This window comes from Megascapheus bottae, chromosome 13, assembly GCF_031878675.1.
Source record: "Megascapheus bottae isolate mThoBot1 chromosome 13, mThoBot2.hap1, whole genome shotgun sequence".
Lineage (NCBI taxonomy): Eukaryota > Metazoa > Chordata > Mammalia > Rodentia > Geomyidae > Megascapheus > Megascapheus bottae.
The window spans coordinates 3,004,833-3,031,783 of NC_143521.1; the positions used below are offsets into that span (position 1 = coordinate 3,004,833).

Sequence of the window (26,951 nt, forward strand, 5' to 3'; positions counted from 1 at the left end):
GATTTGTTAAAAATGTGGTTCTACAAGTTATCATTTCCATACCTTCATTTCTAGAAAATGACAGTTACTAATTTTAGTCTTCTTAAATCAAAATCAAATCAACCTGTTTGTTGGTGATGTACAAAAAGGAATGTACATACCACTGTCTTTAAGATGGCACAGTAACAGTTATGTTAGGACTTTTTTTTCTAAGTAACAATAGCAAGAACCCTAAGTTTTATTTTCAAAATCAGTAGAATATACAGGTTAAATCTTAATAGAAGGATGAAGTAGACTGAAAGACTTGTCACAAAAACACATGTAAAAATATTTTCACTCACTGTAACAACTGCTAAAATTTAACAGCTATTTAGAAAACAAACCCATACATAATATATGTATATGTATGCATTACATTTTCTAAAAAATAAGACTTTAACCTGCTAATCTTCCAGAAGGATGTGGAAAACTGACACACATTTAAAGAACCACCAAATGTCTTCCATGGGTCAATTGGAAAAACTCCAACAATATCACCATGTACATATTCCTGGACATTACATAAAGAAACTTATATTTGACCTTTACTTTAAAAAAAAAAAAAAACAGAACACACAAATATTACAAGCCTCCTCCGTGTACCTCCCACCACCCTGCTCATTCCTCAGTAGTTTGCTGCCTATGTAACTGACAGACAAATGTTAAACATTTGTATTGACACTACTAACATTTTAATTTCATAAAAATAAGCTTAAGCTGCTAACCTGCTCTATCTTCAGTATCTTTGAAGCAACAGCAAGAGTGCAAGAGTGCCGCCACCTTCTATAGGAGCTGTTTTCTCCGCAGCTCCAAGCCCTTCCATTTCCCTGTGTGTTTTCTCCCAGGGAGCCCATGCAGCTTCTAGGGCTGGTAGCTCTCGTGCACAGCCAACATTCCTTCTGACGGCTCATTTCCTGCTCTGCTGACCCACCCACCTCTCCAAGCTGCATTATGTGTTGCGTATGTTATAAGGGCACTCTTTCCGCATACCAGCCTCATGACCTCAGCAGCCCTCTGACAGACCCTCTTTTATCAATTTCTATTAATTCTTCTTCTACTCTGAGTCGAGGGAAATCTGCAATGTCGGCTCTGAGTCCTCAAGGTCAAATGCTTAGATGAGCTAGCAATGCAATTCTTGTTATTTAAATTTACTAAAGCTGTGCTGAGAACTAGTTAGTAGCTCTCCACCAAAAAGATGCTGAGTTGTATACTTTGCCTGCGGGGGGGGGGGGGGATTACTGTAGCAGATAAGCGTAAATTTAAATCCACACAGTACAGGAAAAGTAGAAAGAGACTGTTTGCTCTTGCTTTTCCCCTTCAAGAGAAAAAAGGAGGTTCTTACCTCAGCTGTATTGGAGTGAAAAGAGAGCAGTTTTTCTCTCTAGCCACAACCTAAACTGGCAAAGGGACAATGAGATGACTACACTTTGGTAGCATTTAAGTCCTCGTGACCAAAGTGCTAGAGGACAGCTCAGCTAAACTGATCTGCTCCTATCTGTCTACACAGTGGCACCAACAGGTCTGCTGATCACAGTGCTTTGTACACAGATGGCAGCTGATCAGTGTGTGTAAAAGTTATGGCCCATTACAGATTTTCCCTTCACCATGAAGACACCTACTTCCATGAAATGTCCACTATTTCAAGAAGCAAAACTGGCTAGTTGAGGGTTGAACACAGAAGGAAGCTTAGTTTCAATATTTTATCTACAAAAGACTCAGTGTTTACACAACTCACTAAAGGAGCAAAATAAACAATGGCATTGATAAGAAATGAATAATTCTATATAGCGGAGAATACATTAAGATGAATTAATGAATGGTTAAGACTGGCTCCCCAACAGTAAGAAACTAAATTACTTGAGAGGCAACTAACTACATATCTGAATTATTTTAAATGATCTCATGTGTGGCATCAAAATCAGCCACCATCTTCCTCAATCTAGCATGCTTCAGAAGACATTTCAAAACGATAGTTCTTCTGTCTTATAACACCTGTTGTTATAAGACAAGACCCACCCCAAAACTTTTATCGGTTCTAAAAAGTTATGCAGATGATAATGTCCAATATGTTTTAGTTGCTCTTACAGAATGAAAAGCTAAAATTCTTTTACCAAAAAAAATATATATATATATATAGTTGGGAAGCCAGACACCAGTGACTCACATCCATAATCCTAGCTACTCAGGAGGATGAGATCTGAGGATCATGGCTCAAAGACAATCTTGGCAGGAAAGTCTGTGAGATAATTTCCTCCAGTAAATTACTAAAAAAACATACACACAAGTGAAGCTGTGGCTCAGGTGGTAAAGCACTAGCCTTCAGCAAAAGAAGCTCAAAGACAGTGCCCTAAACTGATACACACACAAAAAGCTTGGCAATATAATTAATGAAGGCTATGTATAACCTATACACATACATACACTTCAGCATCTTAAAAGTCATAAGTAAGAAGTTCAGCCACTCTGGAAAGCAGTGTGGAAGTTTCTTAAAGAACTGAAAATAGACCTTCCCTATGATCCCGCCATCTCACTCCTGGTCATCTATCCTGAACATCATAACCCAGGATATGATAAGGACACCTGCTCAGCTATGTTCATCTCTGCACTATTTACAATACCCAGGCGATGGAAATAATCCAGATGCCCTACTGCAGATGAATGGATACAAAAAATGTGATATATATATATATATGTATATATACACATACACATACACACACACACACACACACACACACACACACACAATGACACAATGGAATTCTACATAGCCAACAGACAAGAAAATAATGGCATCTGCAGTGGATGAATCTAGAGCAAATCATGTTGAGTGAGACAAGTCAAGACCAAAGGAACAAAGGGCACATGGTATCCTTAATATGTGGCTATTAGATCCAAACACTATAAGAGCAAGGACTCATTATTCATGCATCCAATGCTATGGAAATGGTATTGGAAATATAAACACAACTACACAGACATAAAAACTTGTGACTCTATAGACATAATGGTTTAATACATAGATTAATATGCATCTATGACATATAAACCCTCAGCCTAATTTCAATTATGTTCTAAAAGCTAAGTGCCAGTGGCTGTATATAGATTCCCTTCTTGAATACTTATTTGTTAAATACTTGTTTGTTAATATTTATTTGTTAAATGTTTTACATCATTTGAAATATGATGTAAAAATCAATGTTAATAAATTCTTTAATTAAAAAAGTCATAAGTAAGGAGATTGGAAAAGTCCTAAGTAAAGAGATATACCATGTTTATGGTTTAGAAATCTCAAAAATTTTAAGGTGGTAATGTTTCCCAAATGGATATACAGTGCTAGTCAATGTAACACCAATAAAATCCTACAAAACAGCCTCTTTATTCTTTTGGTGGTAATACTGGTGCTTAAGATTCCTGTACTTGCTAGGCAGGTGCTTTACCACTTCAGTTCTGCTCCTATTCCCTAACAAGAATTCTTTTTGTCAGTAATGGGACTTGAACTCTGGGCCTAGTGCTGTCCCTGAGCTCTTCAGCTCAAGGCTACTGCCCTACCCCTTGAGCCACAGCTCCACTTCCAGTTTTCTGGTGGTTAATTGGAGATAATAGTCTCATGGACTTTTTGTGCCTAGGCTGGCTTGAACCACGGTCTTCAGATCTCAGTCTCCTGAGTAGCTAGGATTACAAGTGTGAGCCACCACATCCAGCTCTAACAAGCATTCTTAATGTTGATAAGCTGATTATTTAAAAATAAAAGTTTGGATTACAATATGTATATATTATAGCATGCACGTCCAAAGGTTACTGGGAAGCTACACAAATTAGAACAGTACAGTATTAGTTTAAGAATTGACAGAACAAAGTGCCCAGACCCTTAGTTCAAGCCCCAAAACTAGGGGGGGAAAAAATTTACAGATAAATAAGAAAAGGTTCCAGAAAAAAAATAATTTTATAGTCAAATATTTCTCTAAGTAATTATAAGTATTATAATTAGATTATTGATTTAACAAATGTGTGGAGGCAATCCAATGAACAAATAATTTTTTCAATGAACTGTCAGAAGTACTGATTATTCAGGTACAAAAATGGGAAACTTTAATATGTACCTCATGCCACTCAGAAAACTTAAGTAAAAATGAAACTCAGGCAAAAATGGAAGAGCTAAAATTATTAAATTCCTTTTTCCCCCTTTTTCTGCCCATCTTGGGGATGAGTCCTGGGGCCTGGCAGCTGTCCCTGAGGCCAATTTTGCTCAAGGCTAGCACTCTTATCACTTGAGCCACAGTACCACTTCTAACTTTTTCTAAGTAGTTTACTGAAGATAAAGAGTCTCATGGACTTTCTTGCCCAAGATGGCTTTGAATTGGGTTCCTCAGGCCTCAGCTACTTAGGTAGCTAAGATTACAGCTGTGAGCCCTGGGCATATAGTTCCAAATTCTATTTTTTAAATTATCTAAAAATAAGAACTACAGCAAAGGTATTTCAACACATCAACATGCTATTTACATCTATTAAAATACAAACAACATAAGTCATCATTTAAAAAGATAAAACGTTTTCCTGGAATATCTGACTCAAAAAAAATTAATGAATAATTTTTTAAAGGTCATTGAATACTCAAGATAGCTCTACAATTCAATGAACATTCAATATCAGAAATTCTATTTTTGTTTTGCTTTGTTTGCCACTTCTGGGACTTGACAGGGCCTGAGCACTGTCCTTGGGCTTTTTCTTCAAGGCTGCACTCTGCCACTTAAGCCATAGCACCACTTCTGGCATTTTTACATGCATATGGAATTGAACCCCGGTCTTTGTGCATGCTAGGCAAGCACTCTACCACTAGGCCAAGCTCCCAGCCCCAGAAATTCTATTTTATATTTAATTGCAAAAAAAAAAAGGTCATGGTTGTGTGTTAGTAAAGAAATACCTAAGAACAGTTAATATTTTGAACTAGCTGAACTATAACAAATTCAAAATATTAATCAGTAGTAATACTTAGTATTTAAATTCTTACATAAAAAGTATTGATTTACATACATAAGCTATTATTTCAACTACTGCTTTAAGTAATTTACAGTGTATTAAAAAGTTAAGCTAGGTGCTGGTGGCTCACAACAGTTATCTTAACTACTCAGGAGAGAGAAGATTGCCAGCATGGACAGGGAAGTCTATGAGACTCTATCTCCACTTAAAAACACACCAGTACTAGAGATATGGCTCAGGTGGTAGAGTATTAACCTTAAGCACAAAAGCTCCAGGCCCAGAGTATAAGCCTAGATTGGTACCCCCCACACAATTAAGTTTTACATATACTATAGTCATTTTGTTAACATTCAAATACAATTTTACCTTTAAAATATATGTGGAATTCTATTCATTACAAAAGATGTATACTGTCCCAGGACTAAATAACTATTAATTATAAATGTTTATTTTAATAAAAACAGTCCAAATTCACAAGATAGTTGATTTTGTATCTATAATTATAAATGCAACTATAATTACATAACTATAATTATAAATGTTTATTTCAATAAAAACAGTCCAAATTCACAGTAGTTGATTTATATATCACTTATTCTTTTTACATTACTTATTTTTGTTGTTGCTGCTATTCTCTCCCCAATACAGAAATCTATACTTACATAAAATGTAATTGACATAAACATATTTTAAGACACACAGGTAAACATATTTTAAGACATACAGGTAAAGAGCAACTTGCCATCCTTCTATCCCACATCTGAAAATAACTGTGCCATAAATAAGAGTTGTAAATTCCTTTGTAATAACACCAAAAACTTCAGGATCTTAACTGAGAAAAACAATGTAGCATTTCACTGGCATCCATGTCAGATTTTAAACCCTTATGAAGTATAGTAAAAAAAAATTCTCTGTAAGAAAAAAATCCAAGCATTCCGGGGTGAATTATCTCCTATGTATATCTAAGACTACCAATGACAATTCTCTGACTTTATGCCTCAGGTGACAGATAATCTGACATTAGCCATACATACAAAAGCTTAAAAGTCCTTCCTTTTAGGAATACTTACTTTTGTTAAGATACTATCAGTGCCAGTATGCCAAAGTCCATAAAAGCCCATATTTATATGTACAGTACACATCTACGATGCTGTAGTTATAGCAACCTAATTCCCAACTTGACCCTGCTCTTCAACTCTCTTCTCCAGGGAACAGTTTCACTCTGTGCCTCATATATGTACATGATTTCTAAGAGGAAAAAGTAGTCTAGACAATGCTGAAAATTATGTGAGCTTTCCAGGACAAACACATTTCAGACTAAAGCAGAAGCACTCAAACAATATAATATATATTACTCTCCTCTATGTACATACTTTACTTGCCTTGTTTATTGTGTAAATGATGAGTCTTGTTTCTAATTTAAAGGAGGATAAAGTCACATGAGTTACAGCAATTTCGGTCTCTTATCAACAACTCAGCTTTCGACTAGCCATATTCACATTTGTCTATCTTACTTTGCCTTATTTGGGATGCTCTCCAAGCATTTTCTTAAAACCCTTAGCATATTATTTTGCCTTACATGTGCCTCGGGATTATCAGAACTTGAGTCAGACCTTAAGGTACGACAAATAGGAATTACAGATGATGTAAGACCTAAGGGAGTATAGATAAGATGGCAGGGAGGTGACCAGGGACCACGGAGAAGGATGACCTAGAAGAAAAGACAATTACAAACCACAGAAGGAGATAGAAACCTTAAGAGTAGATGTACAGAGAGTGCGTGTTGCCTATTTCAATGTCCATTATTCTTTCTCCACAGATGCCTATTTTTAAATACACTTTTAAAATCTGGGAACATGATCCTGCAGAAGAGAATCCATGTACCAGGATCCTGGGTGGCCTGAAGTGGCTAGATGCCTCTACTCTGAACAAGGACCTATAAATAGAAAATGTTGCTTCAAGGCATCTGACTTAGATGGAAAGGGGAATGTTCTGGTTCTTCCTTTCCTCTTACTTCCAGGTTCCAGTGCAAACATGGCAGCTGAAGCTTGGTGACTTTGTGTCATGCATATATAGGAAGCTGAGTTTGAGCTCAAATAGAGAAGACTAGTCCTTCATCTCTTTCTAGTACCACCACCATCACTCTAGACTGACTACCCTAGACTTATTTTGTGGAAAATTAAGTTAGCTACTGTTGTGTTTATGCAACCAAAACTAGCCATAATTAACAAGGTGAAAAAATGGATAGCCAGTAAGGGACCATTTGCTTTTTCCTCCATCTGCACAGGGCAAACCATAAACTTCCTGTGAGTTTCCCAAAGCTTTTCCATTACTTGCATTTCCATTTTTATCCTGCATTAATCAAACATTAAACAAATCCTGTAGATCCATTAAATTATTGAAGATAGAAGTTAATTTTTGTTACCTTTTGTTTTCTTCTGCTTTTAGTAGAATTTGCTGTTATTGTTATGCCATTGTAGTTTGAAAACAGGTATAACTGCACATGACATATCAAGTTACAATTAAAACAATCCTAAATCACAGAAAAGTTTTTCCTTACATTTTATCTTAATATTATTGAACATTTTTGAAGTGATTTTTCAAAAGAAATGTGTTAAAAATAGAATCCTAAAGCAACAGCATTCTAGCAAGTATTTTTTTGTTGTTTTTTTGGCCAGTCCTGGGGCTTGAACTCAGGGCCTGAACACTGTCTTGGGCTTTCTCAAGGCTAGTGCTCTACCACTAGAGCCACAGCACCACTTCCAGCTTTTTTCTATGTATGTGGTACTGAGGAAACAACCTGGGTCTTCGTGCATGCTAGGCAAGCACTCTACCACTAGGCCAAACTCCCAGTCCCCAGCAAGTATTTTTTAAGTGATTATTATGTGTTAGACTTGGGGGAAGCAAAAAAGAGTAACAGAGCTTGTACCCTGGAAAACCTTACAGTTTAGTGTGGATATGGAATGGTAAATCCCAAAAGGAACAGCAAAGTGAGCTTTTCCACATGGTTTCCATGTGCACAGTTGTGCTCAGATCACAGTCATTGATTTCATATAGCTGATTGTAGAAGGAGAAGAAAGGTGGAATACATATTTCTGTCCTATACTCACTAAGTAATCTTAGTTTTGTTTGGCAGTAGGAAGACATTTAAGGAAGACTGCTGACCTTTTTCTTCTGGTAGCAGAGGAATGACATGGGAACTATTTTAGTAATATAGCAAGTATATATGAAAAAAGCAGTAGCTGTGGCAAAAGGTATCTGATTTGATAGATACCATCAAGGACTTTTGGTTTTGTTTTGCTTGCTTACTTCCTTGTTTTGTAATGCTGGGAATAGAACCCAGGACTTCAGGCATGCTGGGAAAAAGTTCAACCACGGAGCCATACCTTCAGCCTTTGATACTATCATTTCCAACTCTGGAGTGATATTTGCTCTTTTAGAAAAAAAATTTTTAAAAAGGTCAGGAAAGAAAACGTCAAAATGGAGACAAAAATTTTGAGCACCAGTGGAAAATTGTTTGTCAGGGCCATCAGAGAGAAGAGAAAAAAAAAATGGAGACCAAGTAGATTTGAAGGTAACTATCGTGTTCTAGACAGGGAACCCAGAGGTGAGGAGAACTTAAGGAAAAGTCACAAGCTACAGATGTTTCCCACACACCCCACACCTCACTAACCCCAACCACCCACCTTCTTCCTCTTCCCTGTGACTGACCCTACACAGATTTAAGTGGTTACAAGAAGAAGAAAAAAAAAATACAACACATACATCTGTGACCATAAATAGCAAATAGGTGCTTCCTTCACAATCTCTTTTCAAACTTCTAAATACCCACCCCAACAAACTCTCAAATCTACCAGCTGTATGTATGCCTCTTGTTTTAAGCTACTAAACAATGTGAAACCTTTCTACTCTTTCAAAAAAATGTGTACTTTCAGGCCAGGGAGTTTGCTCTAGTGATACAGTGCTTGTCTAGAATGCACAAAGACCCAGGTTCGATTCCTCAGTACCACATACATAGAAAAAGCTGGAAATGGTGATGTGGCTCAAGCAATAGAGCAATAGCCTTGAGGAAAGCCCAAAGACCATGCTCAGGCCCGAAGTTCAGTCCCCAGGACTGGCCAAAAAAAAAAAAAGTGTATTTTCTCTCTCCCTCCCCATTTCTTTCTACCGGCTTCCACACCTACCTCTGTTTTTTCCTGTTCCCTCTTTTTACCCCTTTCTCCTGGACCATCTTCAATATCATCTACAAACACATATCTTCTAAATAAAACAACAACCCTTAGCTTTATAGCTCTTGGCCACTCCTATTTTCATGATCCTCTTCAAATGAGATTTCTTGACAAGATCAAATTTTCTTGTACCGATTCTTACTTTCCCAGGAAACTACATCCAGGTAGCTACATTATCTATTACATCTTTTCCTTTTTTGTTAGCTACACACAGGTTCCTGTCTGCTCTATTTATTAAGTCTACTTGCAGCACAGGAGCAATGCTTTCCTTCTGGAATCATTGGTATTGCTCAGCTTCTTTTTGTTTAGTTTAGCACTGTACCCAAAGCAAGCACCAAGATGAATGTGCTAACTCAATAATGCTCAAGGGATGAATACATGAACTAGAAGCAGGAGCACAGCGTAACACAGATGAACAGCACAGGGCCAATCCATAGAGGAGGGTACTTAACACTAGTTCAAGTATCAAGCTAATGAAACTCCTAAGGAGCTGTACCAACCAAGGGCAGTGTTAACAATACAAGCTCACTCTGGTACTTTAATCTTCACTTTAATGATCCTTTTGGCATAATTCTCCTAATGTATATGGGTGCTGGAACACCCAGGGTCAGGATTGCAAAATATAAGAATATCTCCATTTATTCTCTACAAAAAAATGTCTCTTTTAAAAAGTGAAAGGTTTAGGGAAAGCAACAGTGAAAAGAGAGAGGGGAGGCAGGGTCCTCACTCTATCCTCCTGGCTCTGAAGCCCTCAAGACTCCTTGACTTGAAAGAGACTGCTACCTTGAGGAGCAGCCAACAGGAACTTGAGTGAGCTCAAAGCTAATAGCAGTGAGGAGGAGCATCAGGAACTTGGGGACCAGAGCAGATCCAGGTCTCAGGAGGTACACTGAATATGCTCTCGTGTGTGTGTGTGTGTGTGTGTGTGTGTGCTCGCGCGTGTGTAAGAAAAGGGGGGAGGAAGGGAAGGAGAGAGAGAGGGAGGGAGGGAGAGAATTATTCAGAACTAAACAGAATGAGTGTCTTTGGATGACCCATAAAGCCCTGCCTAGATGCTAGACAGGAGGAAACGCTGTTATTCTCAGTGAGCAGACTGGCCGCCTACAGCGGCATGACTATTATCTTGGACCAACCAGATGGGCGAAAACTGAAGTAAGACACCCTGTGGCCCCAGAGTTCCCAGATTTGGGGAAGGGTGTCTGCCCACAAGAGACACCAGTTTGAGGTTTGGACAGTTTGAGGCAGCCACTCCAGAGTGGTTCTGGAATTCCATTTCACAGAACCTGCAGTTAAGTATAAATGACCACACACTCATCTAGTGATATCTTAGAGGAAGGTACAGGGAAGGAGTGAGCTCAACCTGGGGTACTGTACACCTTCTCACTTCTGATCAAGCTCATTGGTTTCCTCTCCTTCTCCAGCTGCAGTGGCATCTGAGGGGTGAGGTTGTCCATCCTCGGATCTGTTGACATTCTGTTGCATGTGCTAGTTGTTAGGGTCTCTCACTAACCTCAGAGGCCCCTGAGGGCCAGATCCATGGGATGGCCGCCTATTACTGTCACAGCTTAGGACCTGTGCTGGCAAAACTTCTTGGAAGGGGCTCTTGCTGCAGTACTCCTCCACCTTCTAAGCCAGTGCTTAAACCACTCGATGAGTGAGTGGCTGGCATACCACTCCATCACAGCCAATTGCTGCAACCGCACATGGCTGCCCAGAGCTTTAAGGTTTTCAAAGTAAAGGCCACAGAGATCACAGTGGCCTTGTGGAAGACAGGGGTCCCTAGGGGCAGGAGTGGGGTCTTTTCTTTGAAGGGCAGTTTTGTCTGGGTGTCAGTCTTAGCCTGACCTCTGCTGGGAGGAAACAATCCTCCATCATTAGCTGAGTACCCAAAGAAGCTGGCTTGGGCCTGCTCTTGGCCAGTCATGACAACCATGAGGCAACCATAACAGTGGAGAATGCACAGGTAGCTGGTAGCTGTTTCTAGATGCTACATATCTTCAGCATTTTCAGGATCCCTAGCAGCTTGTGCATGGGCTAGCCAAAAGGGTTATGCCCACATGCCATGAGTGGATTGTGGTTTCTATAGGCCTTTACCACAGATTTCACACTTACCTGCAGTGAGAAACCTCTAACTTCAACCTGTGTCAATGCCAGCTGCCTGGCTACCCAGCCCATAAACACATACCCACACACCAATGCTGCAGGTCCAGTGATCTCTGTCCTCATCTGTACCTTCAGAGGTCCTTATGGTATATATATATATATGGCTTTGGCTGCTGTTCTTTTTTTTTTTCAATTTTATGAGTCTTTTATTTATTTATTTACATATATTTTTATTGTAATTAATAGAAGGGTTACATTATATTCACCAGATAAAAGGTGCATTACTTCACAGACATTGATTCCCTTTCTCATGTCTTGGTCCCCATTTCCCTCCCTCCACCCCTGCCCCTCATCTTGTTCTCCCCCACTTCCCTATCCGATTTTAAATAACCAAATATCAGCTGCTATTCTTTTACTTCAAATTCAAGCTAATTTCACAATGTCTCCTGCATGATGTTAGCAATTCACTTCCTTTGTCTGAGCCCTCAATTTCCTTCTCTGCAAGTTGGAGGTAAAGACCTTTACCACCTACCCAGTATTACTGGGAAGAAGTAAAACAAGTAAATGGCACAGGGCCTAGGCATCCTTACCTGCTTGGCAGATACCCAATCAATCCAAGCAGAATGAACATATGAACAATGTGACAGTGACATGAGTACTGCATACAGAGAGCTTTCTGTAACCAGGCCTGTGCTAAGTGCTTCATCCCACTACACCAGAAACCCATTCAGACATGAACATAATTATGCTCATCTTTACTATACAAATGAGTTAATTTGCCTGTAGTCACAACACACCACACTGTCCAAACATTAATCACTCCATTACCAGGACTGCCAGAAAGACATAGTTCAGACACTTCTGTCCTGCCCAGACCCATACACCTGTCCATGGAAGACTAATCATTGCAGTCTTTCTCCATAGGGATCTGGTTGGTATTCTTGACTACCAATGCACTGAAAGTGGTAGGAGAGAGAAAATCTCACCCCAAAGACCCTAAAATGGATGCAGCAAGCAGCGTCTCCTGACTGATTCCACCCACATATGTTAGGTTTCAGCTTCTTAGGGAGAAAGGTTCAACCAATACCTTCTAGGCTGTGGGAAGAGAGGTGATTGGCAAGTGACCCAGAGGGCTGCCTGATGGGGGTGACAATCTCTTGGCCAAGAACAAGATGTGAAGGTCCAAATGTCTGAAGACTTCTAATGAGCTTCCAGGACCTCCACTGCCTACTACCTTTTGCCCTAACTCTTGATAACTGTCTGCTAAAACTTAACCTTTGAAGTAGGATATTCTGTAAGTACAATTCAGGTCAGTCATTTGAGAACCATTTCTGTGATGGATGCCATAAGTAACCAGAAGACAATGAGGGCAAAGTAGTCAAGTACTAGAGGACAGATACACACACACACACACACACACACACACACACACACACACATCCTTTAATGCTACTACATGTTCAGTTATGCATGTATGTTCACATATATAAATCAAATTTTAGTATTTTTAAAATCCTACCTGACTGTCATTAACAGCCAACTAATTCTGTAACAATCATAATTAAGCAATTCAAAATATAATTTTCTCCCCTCTGGTAGTGGGCCTCACACTAAGTACGCCAGTTACTCTGTCCCATAAGCCACACTTCTACCTATTCCAGTTTTTTGCTAGTTAATTGTACATGAAGGTCTCTTGGGTTTGTCTGCCAGAGCTGGCTTTGAACCACCATCCTCAGATTTCACTCTCTTTTCAGTAGCTAGGATTATAGGTCTGAGTCATTAGTGTCCAGCTAATTCTTTTTTTTTTTTTTTGCCAGTCCTGGGCTTGGACTCAGGGCCTGAGCACTGTCCTTGGACTTTCTCAATGCTAGCACTCTACCACTTGAGCCTCAGCACCATTTCCGGCTTTTTGCTATATATGTGGTACCAAGGAATCAAACCCGGGTCTTCATGCATGCTAGGCAAGCACTCTACCACTAGGCCAAACTCCCGACCCCCTAGCTAATCCATTTTTTAAGTCATAGATTTCCTCTTTTAAACAAACAACTTTGAATAATTCAATTTATTTAACTTCCCATGGTGGAAGGAAAAGTATGTAGAATCTGTGTATTCTTTATAAAACTCAATGAGGGTAGTTTTCAAGACCTGCAGGGTTTTCCCCAATCCTTCAAGATTCTGTCTTCCCTTCCATGCTCATCCTCACACTAAATGTAATTTTACTAATGCTTGAATGTAAATCTTACCTAACATACAACTATCTAAACTCCATTCTACTTAGACACCTTTACCTAGCCACCCTCTACAATAATTCACTGTTTAAAAGGCCATGCTCCATCTCCAGTAAGACATTATATGATCTGTAGCCAGTCTGTACTTTCAAGAACACAATTTTTTAATCCTATAGTACTTTGTATGAAATATGGAACTCTTAAATCTGCCTTTACTCCTTTCCACAAATGACAAAATCACTCATCCACTGTTTTACCCTTTCATTACTTAAAAACTAGCAAGACATTGTAACAATTAAATGTTACCCATGTAGCCCTGGCCACACAAATTGGGCCTCTGATTCTTTTCACTGAAGTAGCTCAATGCTGTCCACATGAAGCAGAATGAGAATAGTATTTCAGCCTCTCAAAATTGGTTAGTTAAATGTCTTGTTTCCCTACTTGTCCCCATTATAGCTGCCAGATCTAATTTAAAATGAGATTATTAAGAAGACCACAGCACAATTTTAGTGTTTAAATTGTGAATTATTTGATATCAGTAAAAAAAAAAAAAAGCACTTAAATGGCTGGGTGTCGGTTGCTCACACCTATTAATCCTAGTTATTTAGAAGGTTGAGATCTGAGGATCTTGGTTCTGGGCAGCAAAGTCTATGAGACTTTTATCTCCAATTAATCACCAGAACATTGGAAGTAGAGCTGTGTCTCTAAGTGATAGAGCACTATGCTTGAGCTAAAATAACTCAGGGACAGCATCCAAGGCCTTAAGTTCAAGCCCCATGACTGACAAAAAATAAAAATAAATAAAAAATTCCTAGCAGTAGAGCTTTCTACAAAGAACACATATAGCTTAAAAAACAGTTCTACAAGGGAAAGTATATGTTCTAAGATCTAAATTTAAAACAAATTTGTTGAGCTGGGTGCTTGGTGGCTCTTACCTGTAACCCTAACTATTCAGAAGTTTGAGATATGAGGAGTTCAAGTCCCATGATTGACTAAAACTAAGGGCAGTAACTGTAACACAGGTGACATGGTATAAACAATATGTGCATTCTTTCCAGTCCCTCACTAATGTTACTTAAGATGTAATTTATCAACAGCCTTGACTTTCCAACCAACTGATGCTGCTTGGTAAACTCAGTTTATGAAACCTGTTTTGAAATGAGATATAATAACTTATAACCCTTATGGAAGGGTTATTTTTTTTCAAACCTTTATTATTTACTCTTTGTGGGGGGAAAGAAAGTCTTAGGATTTGAACTCAGGACCTTGTGTTCACTAGGTACCTGCTTTACCACTTGAACCATGCCCAATCCCTGGTCTTTCAGTTTTGATGATGCATATTGACACAGTAAGCAGGTGACTTTGGCTACCAGCTATGCTGCCTGACATAACCAAGTAACTTAGATTGTGAAGTCCATGTATTGGAAAACTATCATCTGTATCAGGTCTTTTAGTTGGTCACACTGAATCCTAGCCTTCATTATAAGTCTTCTCTTGGTGCCTTTCAGATCCCATACTAACAAACAGCCTGTACTTTTTCAATTTTGTAGCCTCTATCCTAACCACTGCATAAAGAAATGAAAAGATTGCTTGCTAATTGTCCTATAGAGAAAATATAAGGTTTTAACCTATGAGCACAGAACAATGAATCATATTCAGCCTCGACATTTTTCCCCCAGGGTTATCACAAACTCAAGTCCAAAGGAAGTTCTGTTTGTATTGCAATAACAGTTCATGCCTTACATATGTAGCACTTCATTCATTCACTCATTCATTCAGCACATAAGGTTTTCAAATGACTGAAGCATTACTGAAAAATATTCTAATTCTATAAGTTAACATAAAGCCTGGGGAAAGTTTCTCTGTCTTTAACAAAGAATCCTGACAAGTATAGACACAGAGTGTGAGTCATTTTCACTATGTAAAGTAGAATTCATAGACTTTCAAAGAAGTTATCAATTGCCGTAGTGACTTAAAATTTGATAATTCATATTGAAGCAATTTCCTAAGCAAATTTCTCCTTTTATTGTGCATAACAATTGTACATATTTGTGGGGTCCAGCCTGATAATTTATTGAATCATATCAGTATACCATGTGCATCAATTCAGAGCACTTTCAGCTCTTTACTTTAGCTCTTCGTAAAATATAGAGTTTTTGGTGAAAAGACATAGAAATCACTATTAGTTACTTAAATGTACTGGCATAAGGTAAATAAGGGTAATAAGCATTAATACTTTCATATACATTATACATCAGAAACCAAAGATACATAACAAAATCATTTCTAAACTTAAAACTTTATCATATTAACTGCTGAAGCAAATGGTTGTTTTGAAAATTTTAGGAAAAGGAAAACCTTCATTATTTTACTATCAATTATTTTAATATATTCACCTCAAGTGACTGTGGACAGAAGCAGTCTCTCATAAAACTGAGCAGCACACAACTTACTTCACTTCTAGACTTAAAAAACAAATGTTTCTATCCTGATCCACGGCAAAGATGCCCTCTAACCTGACACACTCTATTTCTATTGCTCCAACTTTCTATGAATACAAAAAATAAAATAACTCACTTTAAATAAGATTTTTTTTTTTTGGCCAGTCCTGGAACTTGAACTCAGGGTCTGGGCACTGTCCTTGAGCACTTCTTTGCTCAAGGTTAGCACTCTGCCACTTGAGACCGCTTTTTTCTGCGTATATGGTATTGAGGAATCAAACCCAAGGTTTCTTGCATGCTAAGCAAACACTCTACCACTAGGCCACACTCCTGGTCCCCTTTAAATAAGACATTAAGAAAAGCAATTTTGAGGGCCGGGAGTGTGGCCTAGTGGTAGAGTGCTTGCCTAGCATGCACGAAGACCCGGGTTCGGTTCCTTGGTACCACATACATCGAAAAAAGGCGGAGGTGGTGCTGAGGCTCAAGTGATAGAGCTCTAGCCTTGAAACAATCCAAGGACAGTGCTCAGGCCCTGAGCTTAAGCCCAGGAGTGGAAAAAAAAAGAAAAGCAATTTTGAACTGTATCTTGCTTCATAAATACAAATTAGCTGGGTGCAGATAGCTCATACCTGTAATCCTAGCTACTCAGGAGGCTGAGAACTGAGGAATACAGTTCAAAGCCAACCCAGGCAGCAAAGTCTGTGTGACTCTTATCTCCAATTAACCACCAGAAAACTGGCAGTGGAGTAGCTTTGAGCAAAATAGCTCAGGAACAATGCCCAGGCCCTGAGTCCAAGCCCTACAACCAATCAAAAATTAGGATCAATCTTAGGACATTATTATTATGTAGTAACAGAAAACACAATTTGCAGCTACTTGTACAAAATGACTCAAAATTTGGCAAATTATTTCTAATAGATTTCCAATAAAAACTCACAAATAATTGTATCACTAAAACTGCTTTAAGTAGAGAAGGGAATAAGCTATCACTGACAATCACCGGGATTCCACAGGCTCTACAAATGTCATATAACTAGCAAGGAACACCATTCCCCTCTAAGCAACCAATGAAAGATACGTAACCAAAACTTACCTACCTAGAAAAATAACAGACACATAAGATACTGATTTCAGTGTCAACTGAGATATCAAGAGCTAATAAAACCTGGAAATGAAATGAATGATATTCTATCTAGTTTATATCATCCTTTTTACCTGATGCAATTAGTTGTCAAAATGATTTCATGAGTATTAGTTTAAAAGACAGAAATGTTGATAAAGATACCAGGATTCTAAATTAACTGTTCAAAAATGAACATTGGAGGATCAAGGGAAATGAGTAACAGTCTCCATTTAGAGGACATTCAGTTTACTTACTATACAAAATGACAATCCATTTTCAGTCTTACAGGATAAAAAATATGGTTAAATATGTAGAATTGTGTAAACTGTTTTGTTTGCTTATTTTACAAAAACTCACTCATAGTAACACCTAGTTCATATCAAATCTCAATATTATCTAGAGAGAAACATATGAGTAACCTTGTCAATCTTCAGCATAGTAGAGAATGATTTTTCTTTTCTTCTTTTATTGGTGCCAGTGTAAGAATTGAACACACACAGACTCATTCACTTGGCTAGCTAGTGGGCTCCACCACTTGAGCCATGTCTCTGTCCCTGCTTTTTGCAGGTCATTTTGAAGATGGAATCTCCTAGACTTTTCTGTCTGAGCTGTTTTCTTCAAAACATGATCCTCCAAATCTCAGCCTCCTGAGTAGCAGGACTGTAGTCATGAGATACTGCTGCCTTGTAAAACTGACTCATGAAAACAATCTCAGTGGGCCCGGAGTTTGGCCTAATGGTAGAGTGCTTGCCTAACATGCATGAAGACCCAGGTTTGATTCCTCTGTACCACATACACAGAAAAGCTGGAAGCGGTACTGTGGCTCAAGTGGTAGACCTCTAGCCTTGAGAAACACCAAAGACAGTGCTACAGCCCTGAGCTAAAAGCCCAGGACTGGCAACAAAAAAAAAAAAAAAAAAAAATCTCAGAACTATTTCTAAGACAACATCCACAGAGGAAACAAACAACTGGAACATCGAACACGTACCAGGTGCAACATGAAGAAATAAACTATATATAGCACTGGCTTGTCATCACTCTGAAATACCATTCCCTTACTCCATAAAAGTTCTAACTTGCAAGCATTTGACATTCAGCCAAGGAAAGAGTAACTTATGTCACTTTTTGAAAATAATTAGATATGCAGTCCAATGTACTCATGAAATAGGTCTGCACTAAGTCCTCATCCTTCTAGAACAGCAGTTTCTGAACACTGGGTTCCGTTCCAGAAATCAGAACAAGCTGTTACTTGAGACTTGCTGGGGACGGATGGTAGGATGCCACCATAAGCACCTTCCATGCTCCAGGTTTCAGAAGACAAACTTTATACTATACACATTACAGAAAAATTATGATGAAGTCATTAATCAGTTCCCTCTCCAAGAAGTAAAAATTCTAAACCACATTCATGAAAGCAGTATTCACAGAAAAAAGAATTAAAACTCATCCTTTGTGATTGCTGATTACACTAGAGAAAGTTCAACTGATTACTGCATGGGTATTAAAGGTTATCAAGAGTATAATTTTGTGAAATGATTATTTAATATTTTGAAACAATGTACACATATTCTCTAATATAAATAATACCTATAAATGTATATAAATTATGTTTGTATGTGTGTGTAAGACATATAAAGCAGCCTAAAAAGAAAAAAAGTATTGAAGAAAATTTCTGATGATTTTCATTTTAACTTTGAAAAAATAGTTTGTTACTACTACTTATTGTGTTGTTGCTGTTGTTGTTGTTTGACAGTCCTGGGGCTTGAACTCAGGGCGTGGGCACAGTCCTTGAGCTTTCTCAAGGTTAGTGTTCCACTACTTGAGCCACAGCACCACTTCCAACTTTCTGTATGTACCTAGTACTGAGGAATCAAACCCAGGGCTTCATGCATGCTAGGCAGGCATTCTATCACTAGGCCACTCTCCTGGCTCCTACAATAGTTTTAATATTCCAGTGCCTAAAAACTATTTAATTATACCTTACACACTTAGCAATTAAGTCCAGATAAACACCTGAAGGGACAAAATAGGAGCATGAGAAAATGAATTCCCAAAATTATAGGAAGCTGTCTCACAGGGCTATATACCAGGCTTCCTAGTCTGACTTCTAGAAACAGACATAAGTACCCTACCAACCAAACTTCCCTTATCGACAAAATGCATGGAATTATTTTATCTATCTCAAAGAGGAATAGCAGAATTAAATAACTTAACATCCACAAAACATTTAAAATGTTTCATGGAATATGTTCACACAGATGGACATGTTAAACTGTAACTCCCCCTACAACCTTTTGAAGTTCAGAATAAATAAATTTCTTAAATATGACCAAGGAAAATAATGGACCCCGAGAAAAAAAACCATAACTGTAGAAGTCTTGGCTGCTTCATTATGGTTTCACTATTGCTACTGTTACTATTATAACTATTCGTATAATTACTACTACCAATGTTAATATTATTTTTAGTCCACCGATAGTATGAAGACATAGAACAGCCCACAGAACTTCTCTCCCTGTGGGTCGATTTCCCAAAGAAAGTAATACTTGTCAGGCTGAAATTGGAGAAACAGAAGGGTAAAAGTAGGTACCCATGCTTTCCCTCTTTCCTTTCCCAAAGACCCATCTCACCCTGTGACTATGCCCAGGCCAATCTGACTCTACCTAAAAAAATCACCTCTCCATAATTCACTGATTTATTTTTGGTGGAGAGGGGGAGCAAAAAATGAAATGTTGGTGCTGGGGCTCAAACTTAGGCCCTGCATACTGTTATTGAGCTTTTCTCTCAAGGCTAGTGGTTCTACTACTTGAGCCTCAGCTCCATGGACTTTTCTGCCTGGAATAGCTTCAAATCTTGATCCTCAATATCTCAGCCTTCTAAATAGATAGGATAACAGGCATGAATCACTAACTCCTGGCATCTTGCTGATTTTTTTAGAAAATTTTTCACAGCTTTAAAGTAGACTTTTCATTTAAGTTAGTAATTAATATTTTTTTTCCAGTCCTGGGGCTTGAACTCAGGGCCTGAGCACTGTCCTTGCTTTCCTCAAAGCTTAATGTTCTACCACTTGAGCCACAGCACTGCTTCTGGTTTTTCTATATATGTGGTACTGAGGAATTGAACTCGGGTTTTTGTGCATGCTAGGCAAGTACTCAACCACTAGGCCAAACTCCCGGCCCAGTAATTAATAGTTTTATAGAAGAAAAGTTACAATATGATAGAAAGAGGTGATATATATTTAGTAGTTTAAATGAAATTATTACTGATGTAAAATTAAAACACTTAAAAAGTTTTAAATCTTAGCCAGGCATGGTGGCTCATGCCTGTAATCTTAGCTACTCAGAAGGCTGAGATCTGAGAATCAAGGTTCAAAGCTAGCCAATTAACCTCTAGAAAACAGGAAGTGGGGCTTGGCTCAAGAGTAGGAGAGTAGCCTTGAGTTGCAAAGCTCAGGGACACTACCCAGACTCCATTACCCACAAAAAAAGAAAAGTTTTAAATCTTAGTTATTTGTGAAAAATACATAGAGGGAAACCACTGTTAATGGTACTCTAGTTAATATGAGCTTAAGGTAGTCATGTTTTAATAGATGAGTCCCTGTTTGACAACAGCTGATTGGAACAAAGGTATACACCTACCTGAGTCTATCAGATTGTACCCTGAAAAAAAGTCAACAAAAATACACAAGCACTATAATAAAATAGTAAAACTATTAGGAACCTAAGGTCATAAATCAACAGTCAGCACATACATGCAGAAATCACAAGAAGGGAAGGATTAAAACCTTCGAGAGTAGGAAGCCAATCTAAAGACAGATGCAAAAATGAGCCACCATATGGTCTTGAGATACCAAGAAGTCAAAGACAGTTCCTGGCTTTCATTTTTAGTCCCCTGTGGTCTTGATGAGCAATTTTTGCCTCTTCAGATATTTTTGAGATTGCCTATTACAATTTTATTGAAGTTAATCTTCCTTACATAAGCCATCTTGAGGCCAATCTCATTGACAATGAACAAATTTACCCTAAAACACAGCTGATACAGTCATGTAAACAATATACATGCCATGGCTTTTGTTCTTGTTTTCTTTCCAGATAATTTAGATATTTATGTAACAATCCCAAAGTACTGCCTCTCTTTGTATCAGGAGGATTTTGCAAAGCAACTGTAAAATATCTTCCCATGTCATGTATGATTACAAAAAAATCTGTACAATACCTGCTTCTTGGAAGAAACATGGATTCCTTAATGAACACAGAACCAGAGAGGAGGATATACCAGCAGGTCCCAATATCATCAGGACTAGAGGGGGGGAAAAAAGATAACAGAAATCAGATTATCTTCAACAACCACAAACAGCAAAATACAGAATACATATTTCAAGTTGTCTTGCTCATGGTCTCTTTATTTTGGGAGGGGGGGTGGGAACAAGGGGTGCTTTACTGAATATTGAACCCAGGGCCTCACACCTAAATGGCAAGTACTTTAGCCATACCTCCAGCTCTTTTGTCTAACTTTTTTTTTTTGCCAGTCCTAGGCTTGAGTTCAGGGACTTTCTCAAGGCTAGAGCTCTACCACTTGAGCCACAGCAGCACTTCCGGCTTTTTTCTATGTATGTAGTAGCAAGGAATCAAACCCGGGTCTTTGTGCATGCTAGGCAAGCACTCTACCACTAGGCCGAACGCCTGGCCCCCTTTTTGTCTTTTTGCCCAACTAGCATAGAACTCATGATACTCCTGTTTACAGGAGAGCACTACCATGTGGAACTGGTTTCCACATTACTTTTTTTTTTTTTTTTTTCTGATCCTGGGGCTTGAACTCATTGGACTGGGCACTCTCCCTGAGCCTCCTTGTGCTCAAGGCTAGCACTCTCCCACTTGAGCCTCAGAACCACTTCTAGCTTTTTTGAGTAGTTTATTCAAGAGTCGCACAGGGAGTTTTCTGGCCAGGTTGACTTTGACACCCGTGCCTCATATCTCAGCCTCCTGAGTATGAGGATTATAGACATGAGTCACTGGCACTCAACCCACATTACTTTTAGAATCGTAAAATATGTATGTGTATATATATATATGTGTGTATATATGTATTTGTGTATATATACACACATATGTAATATCATTATTCAACTAATTCTGGTACATATTTAATAGAAATATGAGTCTTAAATGTTCTTTAGGCATCTACCATACTGTTTTTATCTTTCAGTTTAGCTTTTTCAACTGGAAATATTTTCACCAACTTCACAAAACAAACAACAGCAAGGACTGCCAGTGGAACTGTCTTCCTAGTTCTTTGCTTGTCTACCAAGTCTCCACATATCCCACCACACTTACCAACTTAGATGTGTGATCAATACAAAAATAGCCACCTATGGCTAATTCTCTTTTAATGTTTTTTTTTAACAGAGAAGGAAGCACAGTACACTGATTAGGGAAGTTCTCTGGCACACTTTCATGTAGTCCATCTCACTGAATGGATGTATACTACTTCACTTAAATAACCCTACTCATTGATCATTTCAGTTGTTTTCAATCATTGGTCTTCAGGTAAAAACAAGAAAAAAAAACTGAAAAGAGCAATCCTCAACATACAGTCAGAACTGAAGTTAACGTCCTTCAGAGGTGGCTGTTGGGTCAAAAGTGCCTGTCCTGTAATTCTGGCAGATAAAAAGCTACCCTCCACAGTAGATAACTTTCTTATGACTACCTTATTCCATGTAGCCTAACATAATTTATATTTTTATCCAAAGGGACATGAACTCTTTGCCTAACGTATGTAACTGTAACTCCTGTTTTTAGCATTTTTTTGGTCTAAAATAATGATTAAAAAATATATTCAACCATTTTACATTAGGGGATAGAACTAGGAGCTTAGAATACTTCAGAGAAGAACAAAAGTGTATATTATTACAGTCATAGCGAAGATGACATATGGGCAAAGGTGGGGAGTCGACCATGTGGGTCCCAGACATAAGGCAGAGAAGGTCAACAGCTCCTGCATATAAGTGAAAAGGCCACACAACTGTTACTACTCTTCTTAGTTTCTTGGCAAGGCTGAACAGGTGGTAAGGACAAGCCTGAGGGAGCAAATGTCACCTGTACTTTTTATCAAACTTTTGAATTTTTGCCAAACTGCTCACTAAAAACATTTTCTCAGTTCTACTGTTTTTAACTGTATAAGCCACCTTCTCTCATATGTCCATAGGCCACTTCTATGTCCTTTTCTGTGAAATTAATTCATTACTTTTAACCATTTTTCTATTCCTTATGAAACTGGACTCACCTTGGGAACACCTTATAAAAATTACAGGCACTAGTGGCTCACACATAATCCTAGTTTTCCAGGAGACTGAGATCTACTGAGTAAGGTTTGAAGTCAGCCCAAGAGGACAAATCAACAACAATCTCTTCTTCAATTAGCTACAAGCTGAAACTAGAAACATGGCTCAAGTGTTAAAGAACTAGTCCTAAGTAAAAAAGCCAAGTGAGGCTCTGAGGTCAATTATCAATACTGGCACACAAAGACATACAAAAATATTAGCCTCAAAAAAAAATTAGCCTCTTGAAAGCTTCAGTGGTGGGTACCTTTCCCTCAGCTAGATTTGTTGCCATATGAAAAGATGAGAAAAATGTAAATATAGAAATGGCTAATCCAAGAAAGAAGTTCAGCCCATCATGCACATCATGACTTGAGCAGCAGAAGCCCAAGCTGATATGGTGGCTCCATGACACAGGGAACCCAGGCTCTTATGGTTTGTAAATCAGTCATCTTCAACCTGGGATTCCCGTGCACCCATATGCTAGCTAGCAGGAAGTAGGACAGATAAATCAAGCACAGGGATCCTACTTCTTGCAGGACACCCCACAGAAGATGCATCCTGTGCTTCTCTCATAACCCAGTAATAGCAAGAATTACTGGGGATCACAAGAGGTGCTCCTTGGAGATTTGCAATAAGTCCTTTTTTGTTCCTTTGGCAAATGAATGACTCTGCTAAGTTAATTAATAATACCAATCACTATCACCTAATCATTTGTACTGTGCCACTGGCTTCCAAAGTTCACTAGCACATCAATTGATCATCTTATCCACTCCCTAAATACATTCTTAACCCCAAATCCTAAATAGTAAAGCAGGAAAATATAAAGGAAAAGAATTGTCAAATAGAATATAGTTAGATGTAGAATCACAGAAGAGATTTCTCAAAAGATAAAGTAAAGAATTTCAGAAGAACCTATATCCTTTCCTCCCCATTTCTCATCATTAGGCTTTGTAACATTCACCTTGGTATGGAAAGAAGTATTTGTCTTCCTATTCACCTTGGCATGGAAAGAAGTATTTGTCTTCCTATTCACCTTGGCATGGAAAGAAGTATTTGTCTTCCTAAGAGAAGGGGCAGCATTACTATTACATCCTGACTCAGATCAAATAAAAATGCTGTGGTCTAAGGCTCAGAGAAAAATAACAATCCAGATAATAAATGTGAAAAGTACAATGAAGAAAAATACTATTTTGTAAATTTTTATTCTAAAAATGTTTTCTTTCTCACAAAATAGGTTGGTACAGAGATTTTAAATCTACAGCAGGATAAAAAAAGAAGACTGAGGTAATCACTCACATGGTCTCAAGGACAAGTTACTAGAGCTGCTGCCAGAGTTAAATAGACAACAATCAGTAAGTACAAACAACAATCATTTTGTGGCAATGCAATCACACTATATGGCACAAAGATATAGATGACTGTGATATGGAGACTATAACAACATTAACTGGCTCTTCACTGATTTCTTACCTGTCAGATCTGAAGTTGGGGGAAAAGTAACTGTGAGGTTTATAAACTCAACTTTCCTAACCTGGCCATGAAACACACACATCTTGATGGCAAGGGATGTTCCAAGGATGAATATTCCATAACAGCAGATGTTCACAGCACACAATTACCCTGTAACTATGACTCCCGACATAACCCTTCACCTTAGGAGAGCTGTGGAAAAGACTTGTAGAGATGTAAGTAAGGAAATGTTTACCTAATAGATGGTTCTAGGCTTTGAGTAAGTGTTCCAAAAAGACCCATATAGTAAAGATTTGGCTCCTCAAGTGTCAATATGGGGAGGTAGTGGAACCTAGTGGAAATTCGGTCATGGGGTGGGGAGTATGTCCTCAAAGGGACCTGTGGGACTCTAGTATTCTTCCTTTTCTCTCTTTCTCTCCCTCTCTCCCTCTCTGTCGGGGGGGAGAGGGGGCTGCCTCAGTCAAGCACTATCTGACATAAAAAGTACTGCCTCACATTGCTCAAAAGCAATGATTGTAGGCACCTGTGAACCAAAAAAAACTTTCTTCTTTTTAAGTCAATTGCCTTATATTCTGCTACAGTGATAAAACTAAAAGAGTATGAAATTGATGAGAAGAAAAACAGCTAAAATTAAAGAACTAGGCTGGCACACTGGCTCACACCTGTAATGCTAGCTACTCAGGCGGCTAAAATCTTAAGTATCACAGAACAAAGACAGTCCAGGCAAGAAAATCTGTAAGACTCCTATCCACAAGTAAAACCAGCAAAAAACTAGAGGTGGAGTTGTAAATAGAATGGTGGAGTGCTTGCCTTATGTGAATAAGCTAAAAGAGAGTGCCCAGGTCCAGAGCTGAAGTCCCAGTAAAACACACACACACACACACACACACACACACACACACACACACACACACACACACACAGGATAAGTGACATAGGTAGGTAATGATCAAATAATGATAGCAGAAGAAAATGAAGGGCAAGTAAAGGCTAAAAGTACTTTCGGAAAGGAACTGAGAAATTAAAGAGTATCATTTACTTAGAGGGGCCGAGGGTAAACCACTGCTGGGTACTTGAGTTAAATTATATGAGTTTATTAGCTCAGTATATTACCACCTATGAAAGAGGCTGTGTAACCTCTTTGACACAGAATTTCTAAGAAATGAATATAATTGTTTCACATAAGAGCAGTAGTTACAGTGAGAGTAAATAGTAAAGTACTACAAAGAACAAATGAAAGTACTAAAACGAACAAAAAAAGGTATAAAATTGAGATCTTTCCTTTTAGATACACAAAAGCTAACAGGTAGGCTATCCATCTTCCCAAAATAAACCAAAGCTAACTTGCAAGAATTAACAGAGAATTATCAATCAATAAACACTTACTGAATGTACTTTATGTGAGGCCACATGGGATGATCATAATTTCTTGTTGATATTCCTCATAAGGATTCACGTTTTATAATAACAAACTAATTGTAGCTAAGAATATAAAAACAAGAAATCCTATTTTAAAGGTGTTTCAGAAAGTTAAAAAGTAGGCAAATTCTGTTCACTCTTCCCCATCAGTCTCCTACAGAGCTAAATTTAACTTCTGTTTTAAAAACCCAAATTCCAGACTATGAGACTGCACTTGCTGACCACACCCACTTCTTTAACTGGAGGCTGTGCCAGAGGCAGGTAATGATTCAGAGTCTGCAAATATGCCTTCCGTTCCACAATGCTAATGCTAGTGTTACTAGAGAGGTTTTACTGAAGTTTTGTGTGCAAAATGATGCCTTTAAAAAAATACATATGACGAATAGTGCTCAGCATTGTAGTAGTAGCAGCAAGCTTAAGGGGAATAAAATTTCCAACTCTCTTGTACACATGCTGGCAGTGAGGCAGGTTAACTGAAGATGTTGTATTGGTAGTAGTAACTGCACTATTATTATTGAAGACTAACACTGAGATTGTACCCTGCCTAGTGGTTCTCAAGCTTTTATGCTGTTTAAATCACTGGGATGCTGCTAAAGACATGTTCTCAGATTCTCAACTTTC

General features: G+C 38.3%; 1 protein-coding gene across 7 annotated transcripts in view; it reads right to left on the reverse strand.

The window, feature by feature from the left end:
• Rapgef2 (Rap guanine nucleotide exchange factor 2) overlaps window positions 1-26,951 on the reverse strand; it is a 239,606-nt gene that overhangs the window by 132,688 nt on the left and 79,967 nt on the right. For all 7 annotated transcript variants that reach the window (XM_090343182.1, XM_090343178.1, XM_090343183.1 and 4 more), the window contains exon 4: window positions 21,338-21,421. In XM_090343182.1, coding sequence (XP_090199308.1) covers window positions 21,338-21,421 — 84 coding nt within the window. The remainder of the gene's footprint in view (window positions 1-21,337; window positions 21,422-26,951) is intronic.